General features: G+C 38.8%; 1 protein-coding gene across 1 annotated transcript in view; it reads left to right on the top strand.

Moving 5' to 3' along the window:
* The window catches only part of LOC106086680 (calcineurin subunit B type 1), a 43,977-nt gene extending 26,385 nt beyond the window's left edge, over nucleotides 1–17,592 (top strand). Inside the window, exons 3-4 of the mRNA XM_013251444.2 lie at nucleotides 11,492–11,790; nucleotides 16,262–17,592. Of these exons, the coding sequence (XP_013106898.1) occupies nucleotides 11,492–11,790; nucleotides 16,262–16,432 (470 nt within the window). The 3' untranslated portion in view covers nucleotides 16,433–17,592. The remainder of the gene's footprint in view (nucleotides 1–11,491; nucleotides 11,791–16,261) is intronic.
* The last annotated feature ends 8,109 nt before the right edge of the window (nucleotides 17,593–25,701 follow it).

Raw genomic sequence — 25,701 nt, 5'->3', positions numbered from 1 at the left:
CGACATTTGTGAAGCTTTTTGCTATGTAAAAACTTTTCCCCAAAGAGGTGTCGTACTGCGGCAAGCCGTTTGGACTCGGCCATTAAAGGGAGGTGTCTTATCATTGAGCTTTAACTTGACAGCACTCACTGAAATGCAAGAAGTTTGCCTCTGTTCATTGATGGAATGTTCATCGGCAAATTCGCATTAAGGAAATCATTTGTCAAAATGGTTTAGAGTGAGTAGGGATGTTTAAGAACAGTCATGTGATATTTCAACGGACCGACTGCAAGATGAAAAAACAGCCTACATTAATTATTTTATGAATGAATTAAGACAAGTATTTGCATTCGCGAACATTTTCTTTTATTACATTAGACTCTCCTTAGATTTCATTTTTCTTTCCTGGTAGAAAAAAAAAATAACTTTGTTGCCTTGGTCATTTTGCTTTTCTCAAAAACAAAGGCAAGCACAAAAACGCACACCCAAAAACATTGAACAGCCAGCCACACATGTGACAACATTTTTAAGAAAGAAAGAAAAAAAAAAACCTTATATTACTATAGAAATACTGAAAAAATAAACACCTAAGCACACATGCATTCATTCATTTGTTTATTTTGTCTTGAAAATTTTGTTATTTTTAACATCCGAATCGAAAATCGCTTTGAAATGGTCGCCTGCGGACACGGGGGCTGAGTTTTCATCATCAACGTTGACAACAGAAAAGTCAAAATTCACTCACAACGTTACGCCAGACCACCAAAATTGTATCGGGAGTCCCGAATACAAAAGACACAATTAGCAAATTTAATATTCAAAAAATTTATTTTTATGTTTAGGGGTGGTTTTTTATTAACTGTATTAATGTACCGGGTAATAAGGCAAACCTCCAGAAAAATTATGACAGAATTTACATCGTACAGATAGATGAGTGGCAAATACTTCTGATAGATAAATTTGTAATACAAGTATGAAATGTTGACTCAAATATTTTCTTTTCAATTGGTATTTTGAAAGACTTTTGTTAAAATAAAAGTGAATAAAAGGAAGTGCAAAAGTCGCACGGTGTCGACTATATAATACCCTACACCTATCCTACAATTATAAGTTCTGGCAATATAGATATGTATATGAGCGCCAAATCTAAATCTGAAACGACTTTTTCGAATAGATCGTTTGAAAATTGTTGTTACTGCGGCCACATAAGTGCAAATCGGGCGATACATATATATGGGGGCTATATTCAAATGTGAACCGATTTTGATGAAATCTTGCAGGTAGGTTAAGATCACTAATAGAACAATCTGTGCCAAATTTTGTGCAGATCGGTTGGAAATAGTAGATACTGCGGCCATTTAAGTGAAAATCGGGCGATACATATATATGGGAACTATATATCTATCTAATCTGAACCGATTTTGATAAAATGCAGATATGTTAAGATCAGCAACAAAACAATCACTGCTAAATTTAGAGCAAATCCGTTGAAAATTGTAGTTACTACAGTCATTAAAGTGCAAATCGGGCGATACATATATATGGGAGCTATATCCAAATCTTAACCGATTTTGATAACATTTTGCAGATATGTTAAGATCAGCAACAATCCATGCCAAATTTTGTGCAGATCGTTTAAAAATTGTACCTAATACGGCCATTTAAATGCAAATCGGGCGATACATATATATGGGACCTATATCTAACTCTGAACCGATTTTCATGAAATTTTTGCAGATTTATTAAGATCAATAACAAAACAATCCATGCCAAATTTTGTTAAAATCGGTTGAAAATTGTACCTACTACGGCCATTTAAATGCAAATCGGACAATACATATATATGGGAGCTATATCCAAATCTGAACAGATTTTGATGAAATTTTGCAAACATGTTAAGCTCAGCAAAAAAGCAGCCTCTGCCAAATTTAGTGCGGATCGGTTGAAAATTTCAGTTACTGCGACCACATAAGTGCAAATCGGGCGATAAATATATATGGGAGCTATATCCAAATCTGAACAGATTTTGATGATATCTTGCATATAGGTTAAGATCAGCAACAAAACAACCCGTGCCAAATTTAGTGCAGATCGGTTGAATATTGTACTTACTACGGCCATTAAAGTGGAAATCCGGGGATACATATATATGACAGCTATGCCCAAATCTGAACCGATCTGTGCCATATTGCAGAAGTATGTCGAGGAGCTTAACTTAACTCACTGTCCCAAATTTCAGCGACATCGGACAATAAATGCGCCTTTTATAGGCCCAAAACCTTAAATCGAGAGATCGGTCTATATGGCAAATAAGTCCAAATCTTGACCGATCTAGGCCAAATTGAAGAAGGATGTCGAAAGGCTTCACACAACTCACTTTCCGAAATGCGCCTTTTATGGGCGCAAGACCTTAAAACGAGAGATCGGTATATGGCAGCTATATCCAAATCTGGACCGATCTTGACCAAATTGAAGAAGGATGTCAAGGGGCCTAGCATAACTCACTGTCCCAAATTTCAGCAAAATCGTATAATAAATGTGTCTTTTATGGGCCTAAGACCCTAAATCGGCGGATCGGTCTATATGGGGGCTACATCAGGATATAGTCCGATTAAGCCTTTGAACTTAACCTGCTTATGGATAAAAAAAAGAATTTATGCAAAATTTCATCTTAATATCTCTATTTTTAAAGACTGTAGCGTGATTTCAACAGACAGATGGACGGACATGGCTAGATCGTCTTGGATTTTTACGCTGATCAAGAATATATAAACTTTATAGGGTCGGAAATGAATATTTCGATGTGTTGCAAACGGAATAACAAAATGAATATACCCCCATCCTTCGGTGTTGGGTATAAAAATATGAGATATTTTCTATACTACTTTGTTTTTATACGCACCACCATAAGATGAGGGTATACTAATCTAGTCATTCCGTTTGTAACACCTCGAAATATTAGTCTAGGACCCCATTTAGTATATATATCGTCTTGACATTCTGAGTCGAACTAGCCATGTCCGTCCGTCCGTCGAAATCACGATAGGGGTCGAACGCTTAAAGCTAGCCGCTTGAAATTTTGTACAGATACTTTATATTGATGAAGGTCGTTGGGGATTGCAAATGGGCCATATCGGTTCAGATTTGGATATAGCTACCACATAAACCGATCTCCCGTTTTGACTTGTTGAGCCCCTGGAAGTCTCAATTCTCATCCGATTTGGCTGAAATTTTGCATATAGTTTTTTGCTATATGTGCCAAGTACGATCCAAATCGGTCAATAATCTGATATAGCTCCCGTATAAACCAATCTCCCGATTTGGCTTCTTGAGCGCCTGGAAGTCGCAATTTTTGTCCGATTTGGCTGAAATTGTTGCACATAGTGTTCCGTTATGACTTCCAATAACTGTACCAATTACGATCTAAATCGGTCTATAACATGATTTAGCTCCCATATAAACCGATCTCCCGATTTGATTTTTAGAGCCCTTACAAACCGCGATTTTTATCCGATTTTGCTGAAATTTTGCATATAGTGTTCATTTATGACTCTTAACAACTGCGCAAGGTACGGTTCAAATCGGTCTATAACCAGATATAGCTTCCATATTTTAGCAGAAACCATGGTGGTGGGTTCCCAAGATTCGGACCAGCCGAACTTAGCACGCTTTTACTTGTTTTCTATTTAACTTCTCCCCAAAGTGGTATCGCTCAGAGGCACGTGGGCTACAAAAAGGAGGTCCATTATCATTGAGCTTAAACTTGAATCGGACAGCACTCATTTTTGATATGGGAGAAGTTTGCCTCCTGTTCCTAAACCGAATGTTCGTGGGAAAATTTTATTCTGATGAGTTGAACAAATCGACTGTTTGGCATTTTAAGCGAAAAACAAGTAAGAGCGTGCTAAGTTCGGCCGGGTCGAATCTTATATACCCTCCACCATGGATCGCATTTGTCGATTTCTATGCGCGGTATCCTTTATATCAAGTTATAGTCCAATTCGGGCCATAAATGAATGCTGAACATTGTAAAAGTCATTGTGTAATATTTCAGTTCATTCGGATAAGAATTGCGCCTTGTAGGGGCTCAAGAAGCAAAATCGAGAGATCGGTTTATATGGGAGCTGTATCAAGCGATTGATCGATTCTGACCATATTAGACACGTATGTTGAACGTCATGAGAGAAGCCGTTGTACAAAATTTCTTCCAAATCGGATGAGAATTGCGCCTTCTAGAGGCTCAAGAAGTCAAGATCCCAGATCGGTTTATATGGCAGCTATATAAGTTATGTATCGATTTGCGCCATACTTAGCATAGTTGTTGGAAGTAATATCAAAACATAACGTACAAAATTTCAGTCAAATCGGATGAGAATTGCTCCCTCTAGACGCTCAAGATGTTAAGACCCACGATCGGTTTATAGGGCAGCTATATCAAAACATGGACCGATTTGGTCCATTTACATTCCCAAGCGACCTACACTAATAAAAAGTATTTGTGCAAAATTTCAAGCGGCTAGCTTTACTCCTTCGAAAGTTAGCGTGCTTTCAACAAACAGACGGACGGACAGACGTAGGGACATGGCTAGATCGACTTGAAATGTCATGACGATCAAGAATATGTATACTGTGTGGGGTCTCAGACGCATATTTCGAGGTGTTACAAACAGAATGTCAAAATTAGTATCCTATAGTGGAGGGTATAAAAATTGCGGACGGCGGTCCAATATTATTTGCATTAAATTACATAAAAGGTATCATAAAGTTCGTAAGACCACATGATTTCGCAAGAACTTGTCATTTAAAAAATTTTTCTATTGGCTTAGGGTGCGTATGATTATTATTCGGCTCCTGTGATTGCAATCATACGCCACCTTGGTCAAATTTGTTCTATATCATAAAATTGGCAAATTATTCATATCTTCTTTGCGAATTCATATAAAAAGGCCAAAAATTATGTTGTTTATGTCCTTACTTTAATTGGCTATGACGGAACATTTGTCCCATTAGCCGAACTTGGAATAAATTTTCAAGTGTCTTTATCTTACGCGCTCCTTGTAAAATCTTCGACACCCAGTTTCAAGATGTCTTCTACCACCTGATTTTTCCATCGGCAAACAAATTTGTAATAAGTCAACAACTTTTTATCTGTTGATCTTAGCAATACAAGATCTACAGATAACATAGCCTTTCAAGAAAGTGCTGTTGTAGGTCCATATGTTTAATACAGGGTGAGATACAGGGTATCAAAGTTGATCACTTTTGACTTTTCCAACCTTCTGGGTGCCATACCCCCCTCTCCAAAGGGTGGGTATATACTAATCTAGTCATTCCGTTTGTAACACCTCGAAATATTGATCTAAGACGCCATAAAGTATTGGGTTATTCAAAAAGTAATTGCGGATTTTTCATATAGTCGGCGTTGACAAATTTTTTCACAGCTTGTGACTCTGTAATTGTATTCTTTCTTCTGTCAGTTATGAGCTGTTACTTTTAGCTTGCTTTAGAAAAAAAGTGTAAAAAAAGTATATTTGATTAAAGTTCATTCTAAGTTTTATTAAAAATGCATTTACTTTCTTTTAAAAAATCCGCAATTACTTTTTGGGCAACCCAATATATATTTTCTGGATCGTATCGACATTCTGAGTCGATCTACCCATATCTGTCCGTCCGTCTGTCGAAATCACGATACCGGTCGAACGGGCAAAGCTAACCGCCTGAAATTTTTGCACAGATACTATTGATGTAGGTCGTTGGGAATTGCAAATGAGCCATATTGGTTCAGATTTGGATATAGCTTCCATATAAACCGATTCCCCGATTTGACTTCTTGAGTCCCTAGAAACCTCAATTTTCATCCGAATTGGCAAAAATTTTTGCAAAGACTTGAGTTATGACTTCGAACATCTATGCCTTCTAAGATCCAAATCGGTCTATAAACAGATATAGCCCCCATATAAACCGATCCCCGGATTTGATTTCTTGAGCTCTTAGAACCTTAGATTTTCATCCGATTTGGTTGAAATTTGGAACAACGGCTTGATTTATGATTTCAACATTCTCACCAAGTATGATCCGAATCGGTCTATAAACAGAAATAGCCCCCATATAAACCGTTCCCCGGATTTAAGTTCTTGAGCCCTTAGAACCTTCAATTTTCATCCGATTTGGTTGAAATTTGGAACAAAAACTTGAACTATGACTTCCAACAACCATGTCGAATATGGTCCCAATTGGTCAATAAACAGATATAGCCACAATATAAACCGATCCCCGGATTTAAATTCTTGATCCCTTAGAAGAAGCCTCCATTTTCATCCGAGTATGATCCGAATCGGTTTGTAAACAGATATAGGCCCAATATTACCCGATCCTCATGTGTGACTTCTTCAGCCCTTAGAATCCTCAATGTTCACCTAATTTGTTCAAAATTTAACCTAAAAACCTATCTTATAACTTACAACATCAGTGCTAAGTTTTATCCGAATCGATCAATATGGTGATATAGGTCCCCCATGAACCGATATCCCGATATGACTTCTTGAGATCGAAATAATTCAAAAACAAACTCAGTTAATAAGGTTACATTTTTACCGAAATCCATGGTCGTGGTTATCCAAGATTCGTCCCGACCGAACTTAGCACGCTTTTACATGTTGGGTCAATATTTGTGTTATAAACGAAATGACGAAATAAGTCAATGGTCGATATGTCATTTCTAGTTTAACAGATATATCAGAGTGAACTTGGTAACACTTCGTGTCAGCTACCTGCTTCTTTATAGAGTAAGAGATGATAATGTGTTGCAAACTAAATTATAAATCTAATGTTCAAAGATGAACATCTCCTTAGTAAAAACCCCCCGAAAAAGTTCCCACATAGGGTAAGTGTACCAGTAGTCGGCAGTTTTAGGATTTGGAATCTATTCATTTGAAATTTGATTTTTAAAACTCGAAATTTTTTTTTCTGCAATTTTAAAAATAATTTCTAATATGAAATTTTAATCACATTCGATGGGAATGTAGAGAGTAGAATACCCTCCCTCGCTCTACCTCCTACAACGCATTGATTAAAATGTCAGCGAAATCGGGTAAAAAAATAGCCTTTATAGGCTCAAAACCTTAAATCGGGAGATAGGAGTATACGGCACCTTTATGACAATACGACCCGATCTGGACAATATTCGAATGAAGGGTTAGGTTAGGTTTAAGTGGCGGTCTGCTATCAGACTCATTTAGACGTTTTCGTCCATTGTGATACCACAGGAACAGTAGAAGGAAGATGGCTCCTAGTTTCTACCGTTGAACCATCCTGATCGCTTTAAAAAGCCTAATAACTTGCGAATGTTCACATCCGCTAAATCAGACAGGTTCTCAAAGAAATGAGAACCTAAAGTGGAAATCCTTCTAACTGCTAGTGCGGGACACACACACAGAAGGTGTTCGTTCTATAGTCTCTTCTTCTTCGACGGCCCTACAGCTCCTGCAAAAGTCGTTGCTGACAACCTTCAGTGTGTCAGTATGTTTTCCGATTAGACAGTGACCTGTCATGACGGACACAATGAGTGCGACGTCTGTTCTAGCCAATGACAGCAAAGCAGTAGACCTCTTCAAGTCTAGATGAGGCCACATAGTTTTGGAATGCTAACAGCCCCCTCTTTGTGACCATCTATCATTCATTGCCCTTCGGGCCTGGTTCTGAAAACTTAGCTTACATGTCGCTAGAGGCATACCCACAGATTCCAGTGTCCCTAGAGTGTGTAAGGTAGTTCCTAGTCTCGCAAGCTCGTCTGCTTTAGGATACCCGGGGATATCTCTGTGGCCCAGCACCCAGAACAGTTGAATTTTGAACTGTTCAGCCATCTCGTTGAGAGATCTGCGACAGTCGAGGGCGGTTTTTGTGTTCAGAAATACGTTATCCAGGGATTTAATGGCTGCCTGGCTGTCTGAGAAGATATTTATGCCAATCGTCGTAATGAAATTATATCTTAGCCATGACACCACTTCCTTAATTGCAAGGTTTTCTGCTTGATACACACTGCAGTAGTCGGTCTTTAGAGTACACCCTAAAGCCCACCTGGTCGTTTAGTTTGGATCCATACGTTACCTGGGATATCGTAGTTCCAATCGGTTCTATCAGGAATAGTGGTATAGTAATTTTTACCAAAAAGCGGCTCAGGTAGGGTGTAATCCACACTGCCTGGAACATCGGATATTGTATCAAGGATAACATAGCGTCTGTAGCCGCCACATGACCAATGAGAAAGCTCCCTTAACCTCACGGCAGTGATCGCTGCAATTTGAGTAGCCACAATGTCCAGAGGCATAAGATGTAGCATTAAATTCAGTGCATCAGATGGTGTCGTCCTCAGTGCGGCTGTGATGCACAAACAAGCCATCCTTTGGATCCGGTTAAGTATTGAGCAGTAGATGGATTTTTGAAGCGCTGTCCACAAGACCACAACACCATACAGCGTAATAGGTCTGACAACTGCAGTATATACCCAATGCATGACACACGGTCTAAATCCTCAACTTTTGCCAATGGCTCTCTAGCAGGTGTATAGGGAAAGGGTGGCCTTTCTTGCCCTTTCCAAAATGTTGGATTTGATATTCAATTTCAAACTCACAGGTATTTTGCAGAAAGTAAATGGAACATTCTCTCCACCCAAGGAGACAGGAGACTCAATAAACATATGTATTACATATGAATTTTGTGGTTGATAACCATCTTTACCCATTATAGTGGGTATAAAAATTTCCACTGATATGCAGAGGAAAAATTTTCAAAAGTTAATTTATTTTTTTTTCGATTCGATGTTTGTAAACTTAATTTCATTAATAATTTAATGCACATCCTAATAAAAAAATACTTGTACATATATCGTTATGATGATCCCATGTCATTAGCGGACATTTTAATGACGAGTAAAATTGTATTCAAAGATTATATGGGACTCACAATAAACGTCTGATGAATTTGTTGGTATTTCCTTTGTACTCTCGTAACCCCTTACTCTCTTGTAGTCTTGCCACTGGTCGCTGTTCTCTCATGAATCGCTGAGAGAGAGAGAGCCTTCAGGTTGCTTTGACATTCTGACAAAACATACACACACACACTCACACATACCAAGCACATAGCTATCCTATTATTGATCGCTCTCGTGAAAACAAATGAAAAACAGTTTTGTGTCTGTCTCCAAAGGTGGAATGTTATAAAAACAAAAACGTACAAAAAAAATAAGCAGAACACTAGACACAAAGTAAATACTATTAAGCAATTTAGCTGTTCACCATCACCACCCACTATTTATCTGTTCGATTGTTTTTTTTTTTTTTGATATATATTTTTTTTTTTTTATATAGGTATTTTTAAATATATCTAGGAGGCTTTTGCATGAATAGAGCAACAAGAACACTTCCCATGAAATTCTTCTCATTATTCTATTCGCATTTTATTATTTTAAAACCAAAGTGATTGAGAGTAGGGCCCTATATTTGCACGCCCTTGAATTTTCAAAAAAAAATATTGATAAGAGAGACGATTTTGTTTAAGTTAAGTATACAATAAAATAAAGATATTTTGCATTGACGGCAAAAAAAAAACACAATTGTGTCAACAATATTATTGCCTATTATTGTACACTGAAAAAAAAAAAAACAATGAAAAATTGTATATGAGTGCCAAATTGAAATTAAAAATCTTACTTGAGGACTTAAATGCAAATTTTGCCCATAAACATTCCACTAAGGAACAGGGGCAAACTTCTCACATATCAATGAGTGCAGTCCGATTCAAGTTTAAGCTCAATGATAAGGGGCCTCCTTTTTATAGACGAGTCCGAACGGCGTGCCGCAGTGCGACATCTGTTTGGAGAGAAGTTTTACATGGCATAGTACCTCACAAATGTCGCCAGCATTAGGAGGGGAAAACCACCGGTGAAATTTTTTTCTGATGGTCTTGCCAGGATTCGAACCCAGGCGTTCAGCGTCATAGGCGGACATGCTAACCTCTGCCCTACGGTGGCCTCCTGAGGACTTAGCTTGTTAGAATTATTGAAGTTATGCTTGCTTTCATAGCAAGCTTTGATTTGTATACCCTCCACCATAGGATGGGGGTATACTAATTTCGTCATTCTGTTTGTAACACCTCGAAATATGCGTCTAAGACCCCATAAAGTATAAATATTGTTGATCGTCATGACATTTTATGTCGATCTAGCCATGTCCGTCCGTCTGTCTGTCGAAAGCAAGCTAACTTTCGAAGCAATAAAGCTAGACGCTTGAAATTTTACACAAATACTTCTTATAGGTATAGGTCGGTAGAGATTGTAAATGGGCCATATCGGTCCATGTTTTGATAAAGATGCCGATTTTGGATCTTGATGCCTAAGCCACTAGAAGGCGCAATTCTTATCCGATTTGGCTGAAATTTTGCATGAGGTTTTTTGTTATGACTTCCAACAGCTGTGCTAAGTACGAAATCGATCCATAACCTGGTATAGCTGCCATATAAACCGATCTTGGGTCTTGACTTCTTGAGCCTCAACAGGGAGCAATTCCTATCCGATTTGGCTGAAATTTTGTATGGCGTGTTTTGTTATGACTTCCAACAGCTGTGTTAAGTGTGGTTCAAATCGGTCCATAACCTGGTATAGCTGCCATATAATCCGATCTGGGTTCTTGACTTCTTGAGCCTCAACAGGGAGCAATTCCTATCCGATTTGGCTGAAATTTTGCATGGCGTGTTTTGTTATGACTTCCAACAGCTGTGCTAAGTGTGGTTCAAATCGGTCCATAACCTGGTATAGCTGCCATATAATCCGATCTGGGGTCTTAACTTCTTGAGCCACTAGAGGGCGCACTTTTTATCCGATTCAGCTGAAATTTTGCATGAAGTGTTTTGTCATGTCTTTCAACAGCTGTGTTAAGTATGGTTCAAATCGGTTTATAATCTGATATAGTTGTCATATAAATCGATCTGGGCTCTTGACTTCTTGAGCCACTAGAGGGCGCAATTATTTTCCAAATCGGTCCATAACCTGATATAACTGCCATATAAACCGATCTGGGATCTTGACTTCTTCATCCTCTAAAGGGCGCAATTATTATCCGATTTGGCTGAAATTTTGTGCAACGGCTTCTCCCATGACCTTCAACATACGTGTTGAATAGTGTTTGAATCCGTTTATAGCCGAATACAGCTCCCATCTCTTCTTCAGCCTCTAGAGGGCGCAATTCTTACTAGATATGGCTGAAATTTTACACAATTTTCAATTCAATTGTGGCCCGAACTGAACCGTAGCTTGATATAGTTCCAATAACATAACAATTTTTTTCTTTTATCCTTTGTGTTTTATCCTAATAAGAGATACCGGGAAAAGAGCTCGACAAATGCGATCCATGGTGAAGGATATATAAGATTCGGCCGGGCCGAACTTAGCACGCTTTTGACTTGTTTTGTTTATAGTTTATATCTGATTTCCTTTTTGTTTTTCCTTATTTCTTTGCAGTCGATGCCGATGAAATTCGTCGATTGGGTAAACGTTTTCGCAAACTCGATTTAGATAATTCCGGTGCCTTGAGTGTCGATGAGTTTATGTCATTGCCAGAATTACAACAGAATCCCCTGGTGCAACGTGTCATTGACATATTCGATGCGGATGGTAATGGTGAAGTAGATTTTAAGGAATTCATACAAGGAGTCTCACAATTTAGCGTTAAAGGCGATAAATTATCAAAGTTACGTTTTGCATTTCGTATATATGATATGGACAATGATGGCTACATATCAAATGGTGAACTGTTTCAAGTAAGTACCAATTGTACATAGTAAAAAAAAATCACAAAACAAATTTCAATTAAAACATTAAGTAGAAATAAAAATTGAGATTCCACTGCAGGAGATTGCCCTCCGGCTTAAGACCATTGCATAATACTTTTTATCCAAAGAAAAGCATAGACTGGCTATCTGGTGTTGCGATTTCAATTTCGACCAAGAAATATCATTAGCGGACAATGTCAAATGGATCATGGTGCTTTACATACCAGTAGATTGTTAAGCACTCATCTGAATTTGAACAGGGCTCCTAAAGACGACTTGATTCACAAGCGCAATAGGAAACAAATAAAATGTTACTTCCTTATTCAAACCCATGCCCAAACTGAAACTTATGTAGACGACATGGGAGTGAGAGCAGAGGCAACGGAGGACATGTTGAGGCTTTTGATGAAACCCCATTTTCCACAGGATACGACAGGATACGAAGGCACTCACGGAGACACCGGAATCTTGGAATAATGACATTGATCGAAGGTTAATAATAACGGAATTTATGGTGAAGGAATCCATTAGGTCACCCGGACCCGATCGAATATTTCCGGCGTTACTACAGAAAGAGGCAGACTATCTGGCGCCTCGTCTGGTCAAAATTTTCACAGCGTGCCTAGGATTTGATATACTCCGAAAGCCTGGCAGGAGGCAAGGGTGGTGTTAGTACCCTAGCCCTGCAAGGCAAGTTATGCGACACCAAAGGCCTACTCAAAAACCTTTCTTGAGTCCTTTCTACTCAAAACCATGGAACGTATTGTGGACACCATGATAAAGAGTAGGACATCCAGCGAACTGATCAAATACAAACAGCTTGCCTATGTCAAGGGAAGGTCGGTGGAGACTGCCCTTCACGAGGTTGTGCATAAAATAGAAGAATCCTTCGATGCCAAAACGTACACACTGGCGGTATGCATAGACATCGAGGGGGGCTTTTAACAATGTGCGAACCGACACTCTGATCCAATCCTTAGACCAGTACTTAGTGGACCCGGTCCTTAGAGACTGGATTAACCATATGATAAGGAACTGGTGAATAAATTGTGTGTGTCCCATGGCATAAATATAAGGGAGAAAGTGGCACAGGGCACGGCACAGGGGTGCATTTTATCGCCACTCCTATGGGTGACCACCTTAAATGACCTATTACGGATGCTGACTGAGGAGGGATTTGAACCCGAAGACTATGTTAAAATACTTTTAAGGGGTAAGGATCCGAATGAACTATGCAGAATGGCCGAATGGACCTTGCATATGGCATATGGCTGGGCTGGACCCAGAGAAGACTGATATATGCCTGTTCACGAGGAAGACGAAGGTGGGCCAATTTAACGCACCAAGTTTCCTCAATAAGACAATTCCGATATCTGATAAGGTCAAATACCTTTGCCAGGAAACTGAATTGGAAGTGTCACATTCAGGAGCGTACTGAGAAGGCTCACAGATATTGGGCACTATGTAGACAGGCCGTAGGCTCGAAATGGGGCCTGAATCCGAGGATACTCCATTGGCTCTATAGGAGCGTTATTAGACCAATACTTACTTACGTCTCTGTAGTTTGGTGGACTGCTATGGAGAAAAAGTACAACATAAGGACCATACAACAGGTTCAGAGAACATTTTGTGGCATAGGCGGAGCGATGAGGACCACGCCCACTAGGGCACTGGAGACTATTCTAGATATCCAACCCATTGACATACAGATTAAGTATGAGGCAGCCACTGCGGCTATGAGACTTAAGGCGATGGGTGAATGGATTGAGCATAGGAGCAGCTCATCCCATTGCGGTATAATCGAGGCGACGATAGGAAACCCGGAAAGAAGGGAAGAGGTTTCCGATCGGATACCTGAGATGAACCTGAAGTCGAGTGCGAGGCACTGCTGCCATCGGCACAGTCTTGGATTGATCGAGCCCCAGTATTGCCATCTGGAAGATCATGTTACACGGATGCATCAAAGCTAGATGACAGAGTGAGCCTGGGGGTTTACATTGGGAATCCAGGGACTGAGATCTGTTTTAGACTGCCTGACCATAATACGATCCTGCAAGTGGAGATCCGGGCGTGAAGTGGTGTGGTGCTAACGCGGGGACGTCGAGTGTGAACATCTTTACCGACAGTAAAAAACCCCCCATGGCTACGTCCCTGATGGGAGCTATATCTATTTAAATCTGAACTGATATGGCTCCTTTGCGATCCCCAACGACCTGCATTAATATTAAGTGTCTGTGGAAAATGTCAAGCAGCTGGCTTTACGCGTTCGACCTCTATCTTGATTTCGACGAACGGGCAGACGAACCGACATGGCTCGTTCCACTCAGAACATCGAGCCGCCGATCGTAATGCGTCTTTACGCGTTTAATTTATGCTATTACTAATTGGACAGGGCCCGCTCCGCTGCGCCTTCTTTCACTCTCTTATTTTATCTGAGCCCTATAGGGTCACGTCAGGAAATAAGTCCTGTTTTAGGGTGCTGGTACGGCCTTTCAGATATTTCGCGCCATTGTGAATATCATATTGGTGCTCTTTTCCCAAATACCTTTCATGGAAGCCGTATATTGCTATGGTCGGTATGGGGGAGTTTCTGAGAGTGAGGCGGATCCCCATATATCAAATTCGTGCTCTGGTCTCAAATACCTTTCACTTGAGTCCCATATTTGCATTATTGGTTTATATTTCATTTGGGTGGTGGTTTGGTAGGTGGGACGGCCCCGTAGATATACCACCCATCTCCGAGATCTGGCGTTTTTGGAAATAGGGTAAGGGGAGGGTCCGCCCATTAAAGTTTGGATGTTAGATCTACTTTATTCTCTTGGATTTGTTGGTGGATTGGAGTAGCCAAACTTTTTGCCCCAAAAGTGGATATCAGATTCATACTCCACTCCCGAAAATCACATTGGAGCTACATATTGCTATAGTCGGTATATATGTGTAGTTTAGGGGGGGTTTATGGGGTGAGGTGTCCCTTTGCCATAATCCACAAATATTTCCAGTTTTAAGGGGTATGCAGGGTGGGCCATCAGGTACAAACAAACAACAAATTTTGCCCATGAACATTCCACTAAAGAAAAGGGGCGAACTTCTCACATATCAATGAGTGCAGTCGGATTCAAGTTTTAAGCTCAATGATAAGGGTCGTCGTTTTTATAACCGAGTCCGAACAGCGTGCTGCAGTGCGACACCTCTTTTGAGAGAAGTTTTACATGACATAGTATCTCACAAATGTTGCCAGCATTAGCCCGTACTTAGCCCTGAAAAAATATCAGCATCGTGTTATTCTCTCAAATTTCTTTAATTTGAGCCCCATTTGCCATTGGATTAGGGGGAGTTTATGAGTTGGCACGACCCCCAAACATTTGGCCTCAAACTTGGATATCAAATTCATTTTCTACTATCAAATTAATTTTCTACTATCAAATACCTATTATTTATCGCCATAGTAGCTAATCCTGAGCGGTTTGAAAGGAGTTTAGAGGCCAACCCTGAAGTAATATCAGCATAGTGCTAGAGCACGATTTTGTTTGAGCCCCATAATGTCAAGCATTTTGAAGAAGGCTATCAAGATATTCAGGGCTAGGGGGTCTTAGGTGGTGGGGAGGCCAGCAGACACCAAAAAATGATTTTTTGTCTCAGATTTGTATTCTACTTTTAAATACCTTTTATTTGATACCCATATTACTCAAGGCGGTTAAAGTGTCCTGTTTGGTGGTATTTTTTGGAGGGCCCCCCGACACTTAGTGTAACATTTTAATGCCAAGTTCGTACTCTACTCTCAAATACCTTTCATTTGATACCCATATTGCCCAAAGCGGTAAAAGTATCCTCTTAGGGATTTTTTGGGGGTGGGGGACATCCCGAAACTTAAGAGTGAAATTTGCATACCAAATTCGTACTCTACTCTTAAATACATTTCATTTGATACCCATATTGTCCCAATCGGTGCACATGTCCGTTCGGGTGGGTTTTGGGATGGGGCGTCCCCCCAGATTATTTGACCCCAAAATTTTCTTTACCAATTTCGTGTTTTTGGGGTACCATAAGGTGGCATACAAAATTTCGCTTAACGCGAGATCTGGTGTTTTTGAAAATTGGGGCATGGGGAAGGGTCCGCCCCACCTTCGGATATCAAAAAATATAGTACCCTATGGGGTACTACCTAGGCCCAAACTCTACCATCTGTGAAAATTTCATGAAAATTGGTTCAGCCGTTTTTGAGTCTATACGGAACAGACAAACACACTAACAAACAAATAAACAAACAAAGCGCAACAATTTAATTTTTATATAATAGATATTTAGGATGGGCAACATTTCTCAAATAATCAACAGAGATATCTTTAAATGTAAACACCAAAAAGCATCACAATTTTTTTGAAGTGTTTTTATGAAGCTATTTAATATAATGTTTTTGTGTTTCCTTTTATTTTTTTGTTTCTTTTCTCCCAAATTGAAGGTCTTAAAGATGATGGTGGGCAATAACCTGAAGGATACACAATTACAACAGATTGTGGATAAGACAATTTGTTTTGCCGACAAGGATGAGGATGGCAAAATTTCATTCGATGAATTCTGTTCGGTGGTTGGTAACACAGACATACACAAAAAAATGGTTGTTGACGTTTAAAGATAAAACGTCGCTTTTATATTACTTACTTAATTAAAAAAAGAGAAAACAAAGAAGAAAAAAAAAACAAAACAAAACAAAACCAGAAAACTGAAAAACTGATAAACAACTCCCCTTTGAACCAACTCCAAATTGTCCTTAAATCCCTAGCAAAGTAAATTCTCTTCCTCTTTCCTGCCGACCCCAAAACAACTTCTCCCACTATCTCAACACCAATATCACCTTTATTATCATATAATCATCATTTCCATCATTGTCATAAACAAAAACAACAACAACAACAACAACATCATCACTGAACGTTTTGCGTCGTTCACTTTAAAATGATATACTTAACTAATATTTATATATATACATATATTTTAAATCGTTTATTTTTCGTTGTTTCCTCTTCCTCTAAGGGATAAAGTTTAACATTTACTTTTAGAAAAATTTATTATATTTGAAAATTTAAGAAAGGATACAATCAATTTTTATAGTTTTTTTTTTACATACCTCTACATTTAAAATGTTTCCAAGTTCTCTTTGAATAACACACAAAACTTAAGCTGTAATTTATTTTTCTAAAATTTTTTGAACTTTTTAAACTCAATATCTAATGCTGTTTTCTTTCGTTTAACTCATCTGCTACCCTCCCCTCTCAAGTTGCCTTTGTTTTCTTTTCTTATATTCTTTATTCTATTCTTCAGAAATTACATATATTTTTTTATTTATTTGTTTAAAGATTTTTTTTTTTGCTTTTTTAAGATTAAGTTTGTTAAAGTCTTTATAATGATTTCCCAAAACAATACAACAAAAACAAAGAAATAAAATAAAACCAATGTTAAAGAAAAACCAACAACAACATGAAGAGAGCATAACTTTTTTTAATACCAACAAAACAACAAAAAGCTTAAAATACGACAAACTGAGCAGCAACATGGCGTACAGTAATTTACTTTATAAAACAAATTTAAAATAAACAAAATAAAAGCAAAACAAAAACAAAAAGAACATGGACATGAACATGAACATTAACTTCCAAGTAATGAAGAAGAAGAAGAAGAGTATTACCGTGAAAATAAGCAAACAACAAGCATAATAAAAAACACAAATCTAAACTTAACAAAAAAAACCAACTAAAATAGATCTAAATAAACATTTTAACTAATCTACAACAACTATCAGCAATAAACGAACTTTTACAACAACAGAAACACAAGAACAACAACAAATATATATTTAAAATAACAATCGTAATATACCTTCTTATTGAAAAGAGAAGGTGTTCATTATCACAAACAAACGAACTCCTACAAGCGCCTATTTAAAGTAACGCAGTGCAGAAACATAACATACAACATACACACACCCACACGCATGTTCAGTTACAGTGGTGTTTGGATTAGTTGACAATTGAACTGATAACAGTTCTCATGCATGTACTGAGAAAATACTCATGAGTACACACACACATATACTTCAAGAGAGAAAACACACACTTGCTAGATGCGATATCAAGTAAGAGAGACTGAGTCTTAAGTGAAATGTGGGAGAAGTAAAAAGAATCAATGTGGTGTTTAGATACGTTAACCGATTATATATTTTATAACGTGATAGCGCATGATGAAAATGGAGAACTGCAATTTAAATACTTAAAATATTTGTAAATTCACATATGCACAAACATCTGCAATTAATTGAAAAAATTTAAATTTTTTCATGTAAGCTTATAAAGTCTTTTATATATGTAGTGCATTTCGTTGAGGATAGCTAGGTAAAGGATCAGAGGGGGGATTAAGAGTATCTGTTGATATTTTTGCTTTATGGATATCTGGATATCGTAGCAGTTGGGAAAGACATTAGCTGATGGTCAATTTCTCTTACAAATGGACAGTGCAAACAAGGAACATTCTCAGTAGAGCACGGTCCAATCAGCTGATCGGACGCGTTTCAAGAAAGTTTCGTATGACTGACAAACAACTATGCGTCAGGAATGAGAAGCAGTTCAATTCTGAAAACTCCCTGGGAGTTTAATTTCTCCCTCGAATAAAATCCTCCTATTCTCATTAAATAGGGAGATGAAAAATTTGGGAGAAGGAATTTCGATTTTTCGAAAACGGCTGTTTTACTTCAGCTGTTTTATTTTGGCTAAACATTTGACTATTATTTATTGAAAAAGGGAATATGAAATGGAAAACTAACCAAAATTAAACGAAAAGGTTGTTAAAAGTTAACAAACATGTTTAGTATTGCTTTTTTGTAATATTTGTTTTACTTTTTATATTGTACTAGCCGAACCTGGCCCGGTACGCTGAGCCTTCTTTAACTCTCTAATATCTTTTAAGGGTGGGGACACTTCGCCCTGTGAATATCGAATTCGTGCCATTGTAGCATATGTCCGCCTATGACGCCGAGTTGTTGTGATTGACATATATCCACTTGGCGTGTTTTGGGCGGTCCCCGAGGCACCAGACTACTACAATAGAAACGATGTTTTGTTTTTGGTGACGTTAGGTTACGTTAGGTAAGGTTGAAAAGAGGGTGCAGATATTAATCTGCCCCATGCCACTATAGACATACACCTAGGCCAGTAATCGGCTTGTTGTGCGCTCTAAACACTAAAAAGTGATCTTGAAGAAGAAAATTTAAATTTGTATTATTCGTTGCCCTTCGGGCCTGGTCCAGAAAGCTTAGCTTAAATGTCGCTAGAGGCATACCCATAGATTCCAGTGTCCCTGGTATGTGTAGGGTAGTTCCTAGTCTCGCAAGCTCGTCTGCTTTCCTGGGATATCTCTGTGGCCCGGCACCCAGAACAGGCGTTAAGAGATCTGCGACAGTCGAGGGCGGTTTTTTTTTTCAGAAATACGTTCTCCAGAGATTTAATGGCCGCCTGGCAGTCTGAGAAACTATTTATGCCAATCGTCGTAATGACATTATATCTTAGCCATTCCACCAATTCCTTAATTGCAAGGATCTATGCTTGATACACACTGCAGTGGTCGGGTAACCTCTTCGATATGACCAGTTCTAGATCTTTAGAGTACACCCCAAAAACCACCTGGTAGTTTAGTTTGGAACCATCCGTATAGAAGTCAATGTACCAGTCTGTTACCAGGGATATCGTAGTTCCAATCGGTTCTATCAGGAATACTGGTACAGTAATTCTTATCAAAAAGCGGGTCAGGTAGGTTGTAATCCACACTGCCTAGATCATCAGATATTGTATCAATTATAACACAGTGTCCGTGGCCGCCACATGACCAATGAGAAAGCTCCCTTTACCTCACGGTAGTGGTTGGTGCAATTTGGGTTGCCACAATGTCCAGAGGCATAAGATGTAGCATTAAATTCAGTGCATCAGACGGTGTCGCCCTCAGTACGGCTATGATGCACAAACAAGCCATCCTTTGGATCCGGTTAAGTATTGAGTAGTAGGTGCATTTTTGAAGCGCCGTCCACCAGACCACAACACCATATAGCATGATAGGTCTGATTACTGCAGTGTATACCCTATGCATGACACGCGGTCTAAATCCCCAACTTTTGCCAATGGCTCTCTTGCAGGTGTATAGGACAAGAGTGACATTTCTTGCCCTTTCCAAAGTGTTGGATTTGAAGTTCAGTTTCCTGCCCAGCAAAACACCCAAGTATTTTGCGTTTTCTGCAAATGGAACATTCTCTCCACCCAAGGAGACAGGTGCCACTGTAGGCAACTTGTATCTCCTGCTGAAAAGAACTACTTCTGTCTTGCACGGATTTATACCCAGATCACTTTCGGTAGCCCACTTTGCTCTTGCACGTAGATCTTCCTGAAGTATATCTCTTAGAGTGCTGGGAAACTTTCCCATAACCGCAATACCACGGTATCAGCATACGCGACCACCGTAATAGGTCTCGAGGACAGAATCTTCTCTAGCCTAGAGGCCTCAGGATGTTGGAGTTCCTATCGGCTCAATCAGAACAGTACTTCTTATAGAACAGAGGTTCAATGTTTAATAGACATTGTGGGGAATATCGGGCATTACATTAAGGCATGACAGTTCTTTTGTCAAAACAGTGGAGTTAAGTGTAAAATGACATTCAGTGCATCAGATGGTATCGATGAACAGACTAGTCATAATTTGCCAACGAGTAATTACTTCGTGCTAATTAAAAATTTGATATATCATCTTGAGGAACGGATACTATTAAAAGTTTTTTCTTTGATTTTCTTTAATAAGAATAATATTCATTGTTGTAAATCTGTCGAAATACAATGTTGCTGCCAAATGAGTCTTGTTTTTCTATTGTAAAACAATTGAAGAAGCTTACAATTGGACGTAAGTATTTTAATTTCTTCGCATGGTAATCTTTTATATTTTGAAACCCTTGGCCCACTTTATATTAGCACTAATCAATGTAGTTCAGATTGGCTGCATAGCAAACTAGTAACGATTTGTCATCGAAAGTGTTGTCGGCTGTTATCTCATTATAACGATAACTATCCAGTTTAATATTTCACGGGTAAAGGCTGGTACTATGTTTGGTTTTCACCGGTGAAAACACATGTTTTTCATGGTTACTTTTTTGAAACACTAAACAAATCTCAATGATAACATAATACTCTGTGAACATTTCTTCATTTGTAGTGAGGGAATGAAATCAGCAAGTTTTTTCCTTCAAAATCTATTATGTAAAAAAAGTAATCACGAAAAAAAGTCGCAAAAACCAAACATAGTACCAGCCATAATGTAGAAAAAATTCTGTATTTTATTTTCATACTGTATAGAGCAAATTATGTGTTATCGGCTGTTGTCGCATCATATCGATAACTATCCATTATAATTTTTTTTTCACGTAACCAACACGCAGGGGAATTCCCCTATATATGCAGTGCATTGCGTTGGCAATTAGGAAAGTTAAGGATTGGAGGGTGGGAAAGAATGAGTAGTGTTTATAGATATTAGTCTTAAAATTCTGAACGTCAATGTCGGTGGGTTCGGTTCCACATACGAATGGTTCGGGCGAAAAATGAATTATCTCGGTAATGCATGGTTCGGCCGACTGGGTTCGGGTTCGGTCAGTTACAAACGGGTGTGAGTTCCTGGCAAGTCTTGTATTCCTGGTGAACATCCTAACATCAGGAATAAGAAGACGAATATCTCACGCCATGAAAATAACGATAGAGCAATACAACGCTACCCACATTCCGAAGATGTTCAAGAGAAGCAAAAAAGATGGATACCCTACTGTCTCCAATCAACACCATCGCTCTCAGTTGAACCCGGTCAAGTAGCTCCAAAGATGATTTTGGAGCTCCTGCCCATATATAAGAGTTATATTCCATCCTCGGCCTAATGTAGGTAGTATAGATATTGAGAAGATCAGAAGAGGTGAAATATTTCTTGCACCGCTTAAGAAAGCCCATACACTTGAATGCTTCTTTCGACACTTCGAATACGTGTTTTGACCAGCGGACATCACATTATATCTTCATGCCCAGAACATCAGGAGCATCTGACTGCTCAATATCCATACCGTCGATACATATCGACGATAGAAATCGTTCAGTGAATCGGTTGTGAGACAAGAAACAGCGTTAAAGTCTACTCTGTTCATTCTACCCCAATCGGAAAGGGCCAACAAATCCTGGGAGAGCGTCTCATCCATAATACGCCTCCTGTCCACAATTTCTTGAGGGCTGCACCTATGGTCGAACGAATATGAATGACACAGACTACTGTCATCGGCAAGTGAGTAGACTGGATTCGAAGTCTGACCCAATGGATCGTCAATGAAAATAAGGAGAACGGAAGGGGAAAGGACAGAGCCTTGTGGCATACCTGCGGTCAATGTATATTCATCTGATAAGAACCCATCTACAAAAATTCGTATAGTGCGATCTCTAAGAAAGCTCAATATAAATCGAACGAAGTTATTACAGACTCCAAAAGCTTTCGTGCCAGACCCTATCAAATGCCTTAGAGATATCCAGAGCCACGACCTTACTCTCACCAAACTGATGGATAGAGAGACTCCATCGTTCCCATAAAAATTTCATTAGATCTCCCGTAGAGCAATTTCTGCGGAACCCATACTGTCTGTCGCTAAGAAGGCCATTGGACTCTAGGTATCTGACAAGATGATGGTTAACCATACTCTCCATAAACTTGGGGAACGCGGAGCATATCGCAATTTCCCGGTAATTCGCAGGGTTGTTCGCCCCACCTTTTTGGGGATGGGATGCACGTTCGCAACCTTCCAACCCTTCGCGAAAACTCCCGCATGGTAAGCAAGGTTGAAAAGGTTGCGTAGTGGACGAGCAAGCGCCAAAGAACATTTAGAAAGGACAAGTGTTGATATACCGTCCGGGCCCGGAGATTTATTAACGTCGAGATCCGTAAGTACCCTTTTAACTCCATGTGTTCGCAAGAATACCTGAGGCATCGAACTAGGTACACTATCAATCACGGGGAGTAGATGATTGATAAACGACAAGGAAGAATTTCCTGCAAACACTTCAGCCGATAGATTAGCATTATCAAGCGGGTCAGTGAACACCTGATCATCCTTAACTAGAGTTGGGATTGCCGATGGGTTGCCCTTTACTCTTTTTACGAATGACCAAAAGCCCTTGCTTCCTCTCGGAGAAGCAATAACTTTGGCACGAAGACGCTGTTCGTAAAGAAACTTTTCGTGTCTAAGTACTCTAAGTAACTCTGGCACACGAAGTTCTTGCCTGTTTGCGCAGCATTTCGGTATTGGCATTTTTGTTCAGACGCCAAGTCCTAAATGCATCCTCTTTTGATCCGACAGCATCTCCGCATGCCCGGTTAAACCAAATTTTATCTTTTGATTTAACCGATAAGTTCTTAGTCTGAATGAACGACCCCATTCCTATTAATATTACTTCCTGCACCATTTCGGCAGCAGCATTAACGTCACCGTTTAGAAAACAAAGTTTCCAATTAAAATGCTGGAAAATTTCATTGAGCTCAGCCCAACGTGCTCTTTCGTATGCAAAAATTTAACGCTTCGTGACTGAGGAAGAGGCGGTGCGAAGAGCAGAATACGAAAAGGACGCTGAAATGGTGCAGTGATGGGAGTTACTAAGAGGCGCAAGGACATTAACTTCATACTTCTCAGGTTGCGAAATTAAGAATAGGTCAAGAGTGTTATGTTGGTGCCCTTCGACACATGAAATGTGTGTCGGTTCATTCACTAGTTGCATCAGGCCATTCTGCGTGGCGAATAGCTCGGCGTATTAACCCTCCGGCGTCGTATGTCCCGGATGGGAAAGCCAAAAGGAGTTATTGACATTGAAATCTCCAGCAACAACGATTTCACTGTCCCGAAAATCCTCTAAGATTGTAGTAATTGAGTCTGAAAGGAAGTCAAAGCCGCTTAAGGAAACCTCCCTTTCCGAGTTTGGACTTCTATATATAAACCCGAAGTAAAGTACGTGTGTTCCAATCCTAAATTTAACCCAAATGGAATTGAATTTTGGATTTTGTGAGCCCAAGTGTTGCTGCCTATGGAACACTATGTCATTACAAGGCTTCTGTGGGGGATAAAAAGAGATAGAGTGTGATACCCTGGAATGTGAAAATCCTGTGGATCAGAATCTTCACCCACCTGGGCTTCACATAAAGCGAGACATAAAGAGAGATCAGTCGATGATAATGAACATGCGAATATACCGTGAAAAAGTTCGAACGTATCCCTCGTATGTTGGTATTGGTATTCTAAACTCACCAAACATAGTGCCAATCAGAAATATTAAACTTTTTCTGTGTGTACAATGTATTCAAACCTGCTCTCTTATCACCGTAAATACCCCTAATGTTTAGTGTTATGCCTTAAACAGCGGGATGACAGCGGCAAGAGAACAAGAGCGTCAACCACTGCACACGAAACGGGGAGAAAAGGGGCAACGAATACACCACAAGCAGAAAGACATAAAAGCCCTTTGTGTGGTGGAAAAACAATCAAATGATTCGCGATTGCTGCCGGTACTTGGACATAAAAGCCCTTTGTGTGGTGGAAAAAAAATCAAATGATTCGCGATTGCTGCCGGTACTTGGACCAGTAGACCAGAAACTACAGCGGGGAAAAAGAACATCCACAAGAAATTTGCAAACTCTCCAAATGTTTTTCGTTCTCACACTCTCTTTTACTAAAAAACGAACGACTTTCTATAAAAATTTGTGCAAATTTTTAAGTACGCGAACACTCTTATTGCTGATTGCTGCGTAATGTTGCCATATCGTCTAATTTACCTTAAAAGTGTACGAGAAAACCAAGTATGTTAACAGAAGGTTTGTCACCATGATACATTAATGTTCTGGTTAGCGAACACGATCTTTAGTTTTTCTACGAGAAACCCGCCCATATACTGTTAACTTTGATTTTCACTGTGGAACTCGAACTTGGTATGTTAACGGTGTGATCAATTCAATTTCGAAAAGTGCGATGACAGCCGATACTTGGATAGCATAATGCTAGAATAATACAGGGGCCGAATCAATGCATGCGTGAATGAGTAAACCCGTTCGAAATCTCTCTATTGTGAATTATGTATTTCTTTATTGAAAGAGAATTTTTGAAATTTAAGAACGCAAATGTTTAAGTCGATTGTAATTTATAAAAAAATATACATTAAAATTTGTATTAAATGGGTATAACATCCATTAAATAGGAGATGAAATTCCATTCGATTCGAAAGCGCACTCGATCACGTACGCAATAATTCGGCCACAGGCCGCCAAATCAAAATATGGTAAATATTTTTTTATCGAAATCGATTTCCCCCTTTATCAAGTCATGCAACTTATCCACTCACCACAAACCCCATTCCAGACCATTACACCTTCTACTAACACTAATATTAATACGCTAAAAAAAACATATGCAATAGAATTAACAACTAAAAGACGAGAAAGCTACAAATTTATAAAAATAATCATTAAATTAATATTTTTTTTTGTTATTTTTCCTCTTTATGTTTGTTATATGTAATCAATTTTCAATAAACGTTTTTGTTTTGTTTTTCTTTTTCATACAAATTTCATAAATCCATTTTGAATCAACATTAAGTTAACATCATTAACATTTTCTATTAAAATTACAAAATCATATAGAAAATATTTGTATGTGTTAAAAAAGTGACTTCTACATAACTATTTTTTAATAATACAAATTGCAAATAAATTTAATCATCTAATCTAATTATAATATATAATAATATATAACAAAAATCTAACAAGAAACCAAACAAATTCTCTTAAAGTAATAATAATTATATAAAT

Source organism: Stomoxys calcitrans, chromosome 5 (assembly GCF_963082655.1).
Source record: "Stomoxys calcitrans chromosome 5, idStoCalc2.1, whole genome shotgun sequence".
NCBI lineage: Eukaryota > Metazoa > Arthropoda > Insecta > Diptera > Muscidae > Stomoxys > Stomoxys calcitrans.
The sequence above is the reverse complement of the archived record's forward strand: the minus strand, read 5'-3'. Positions and strand labels throughout refer to the sequence as shown.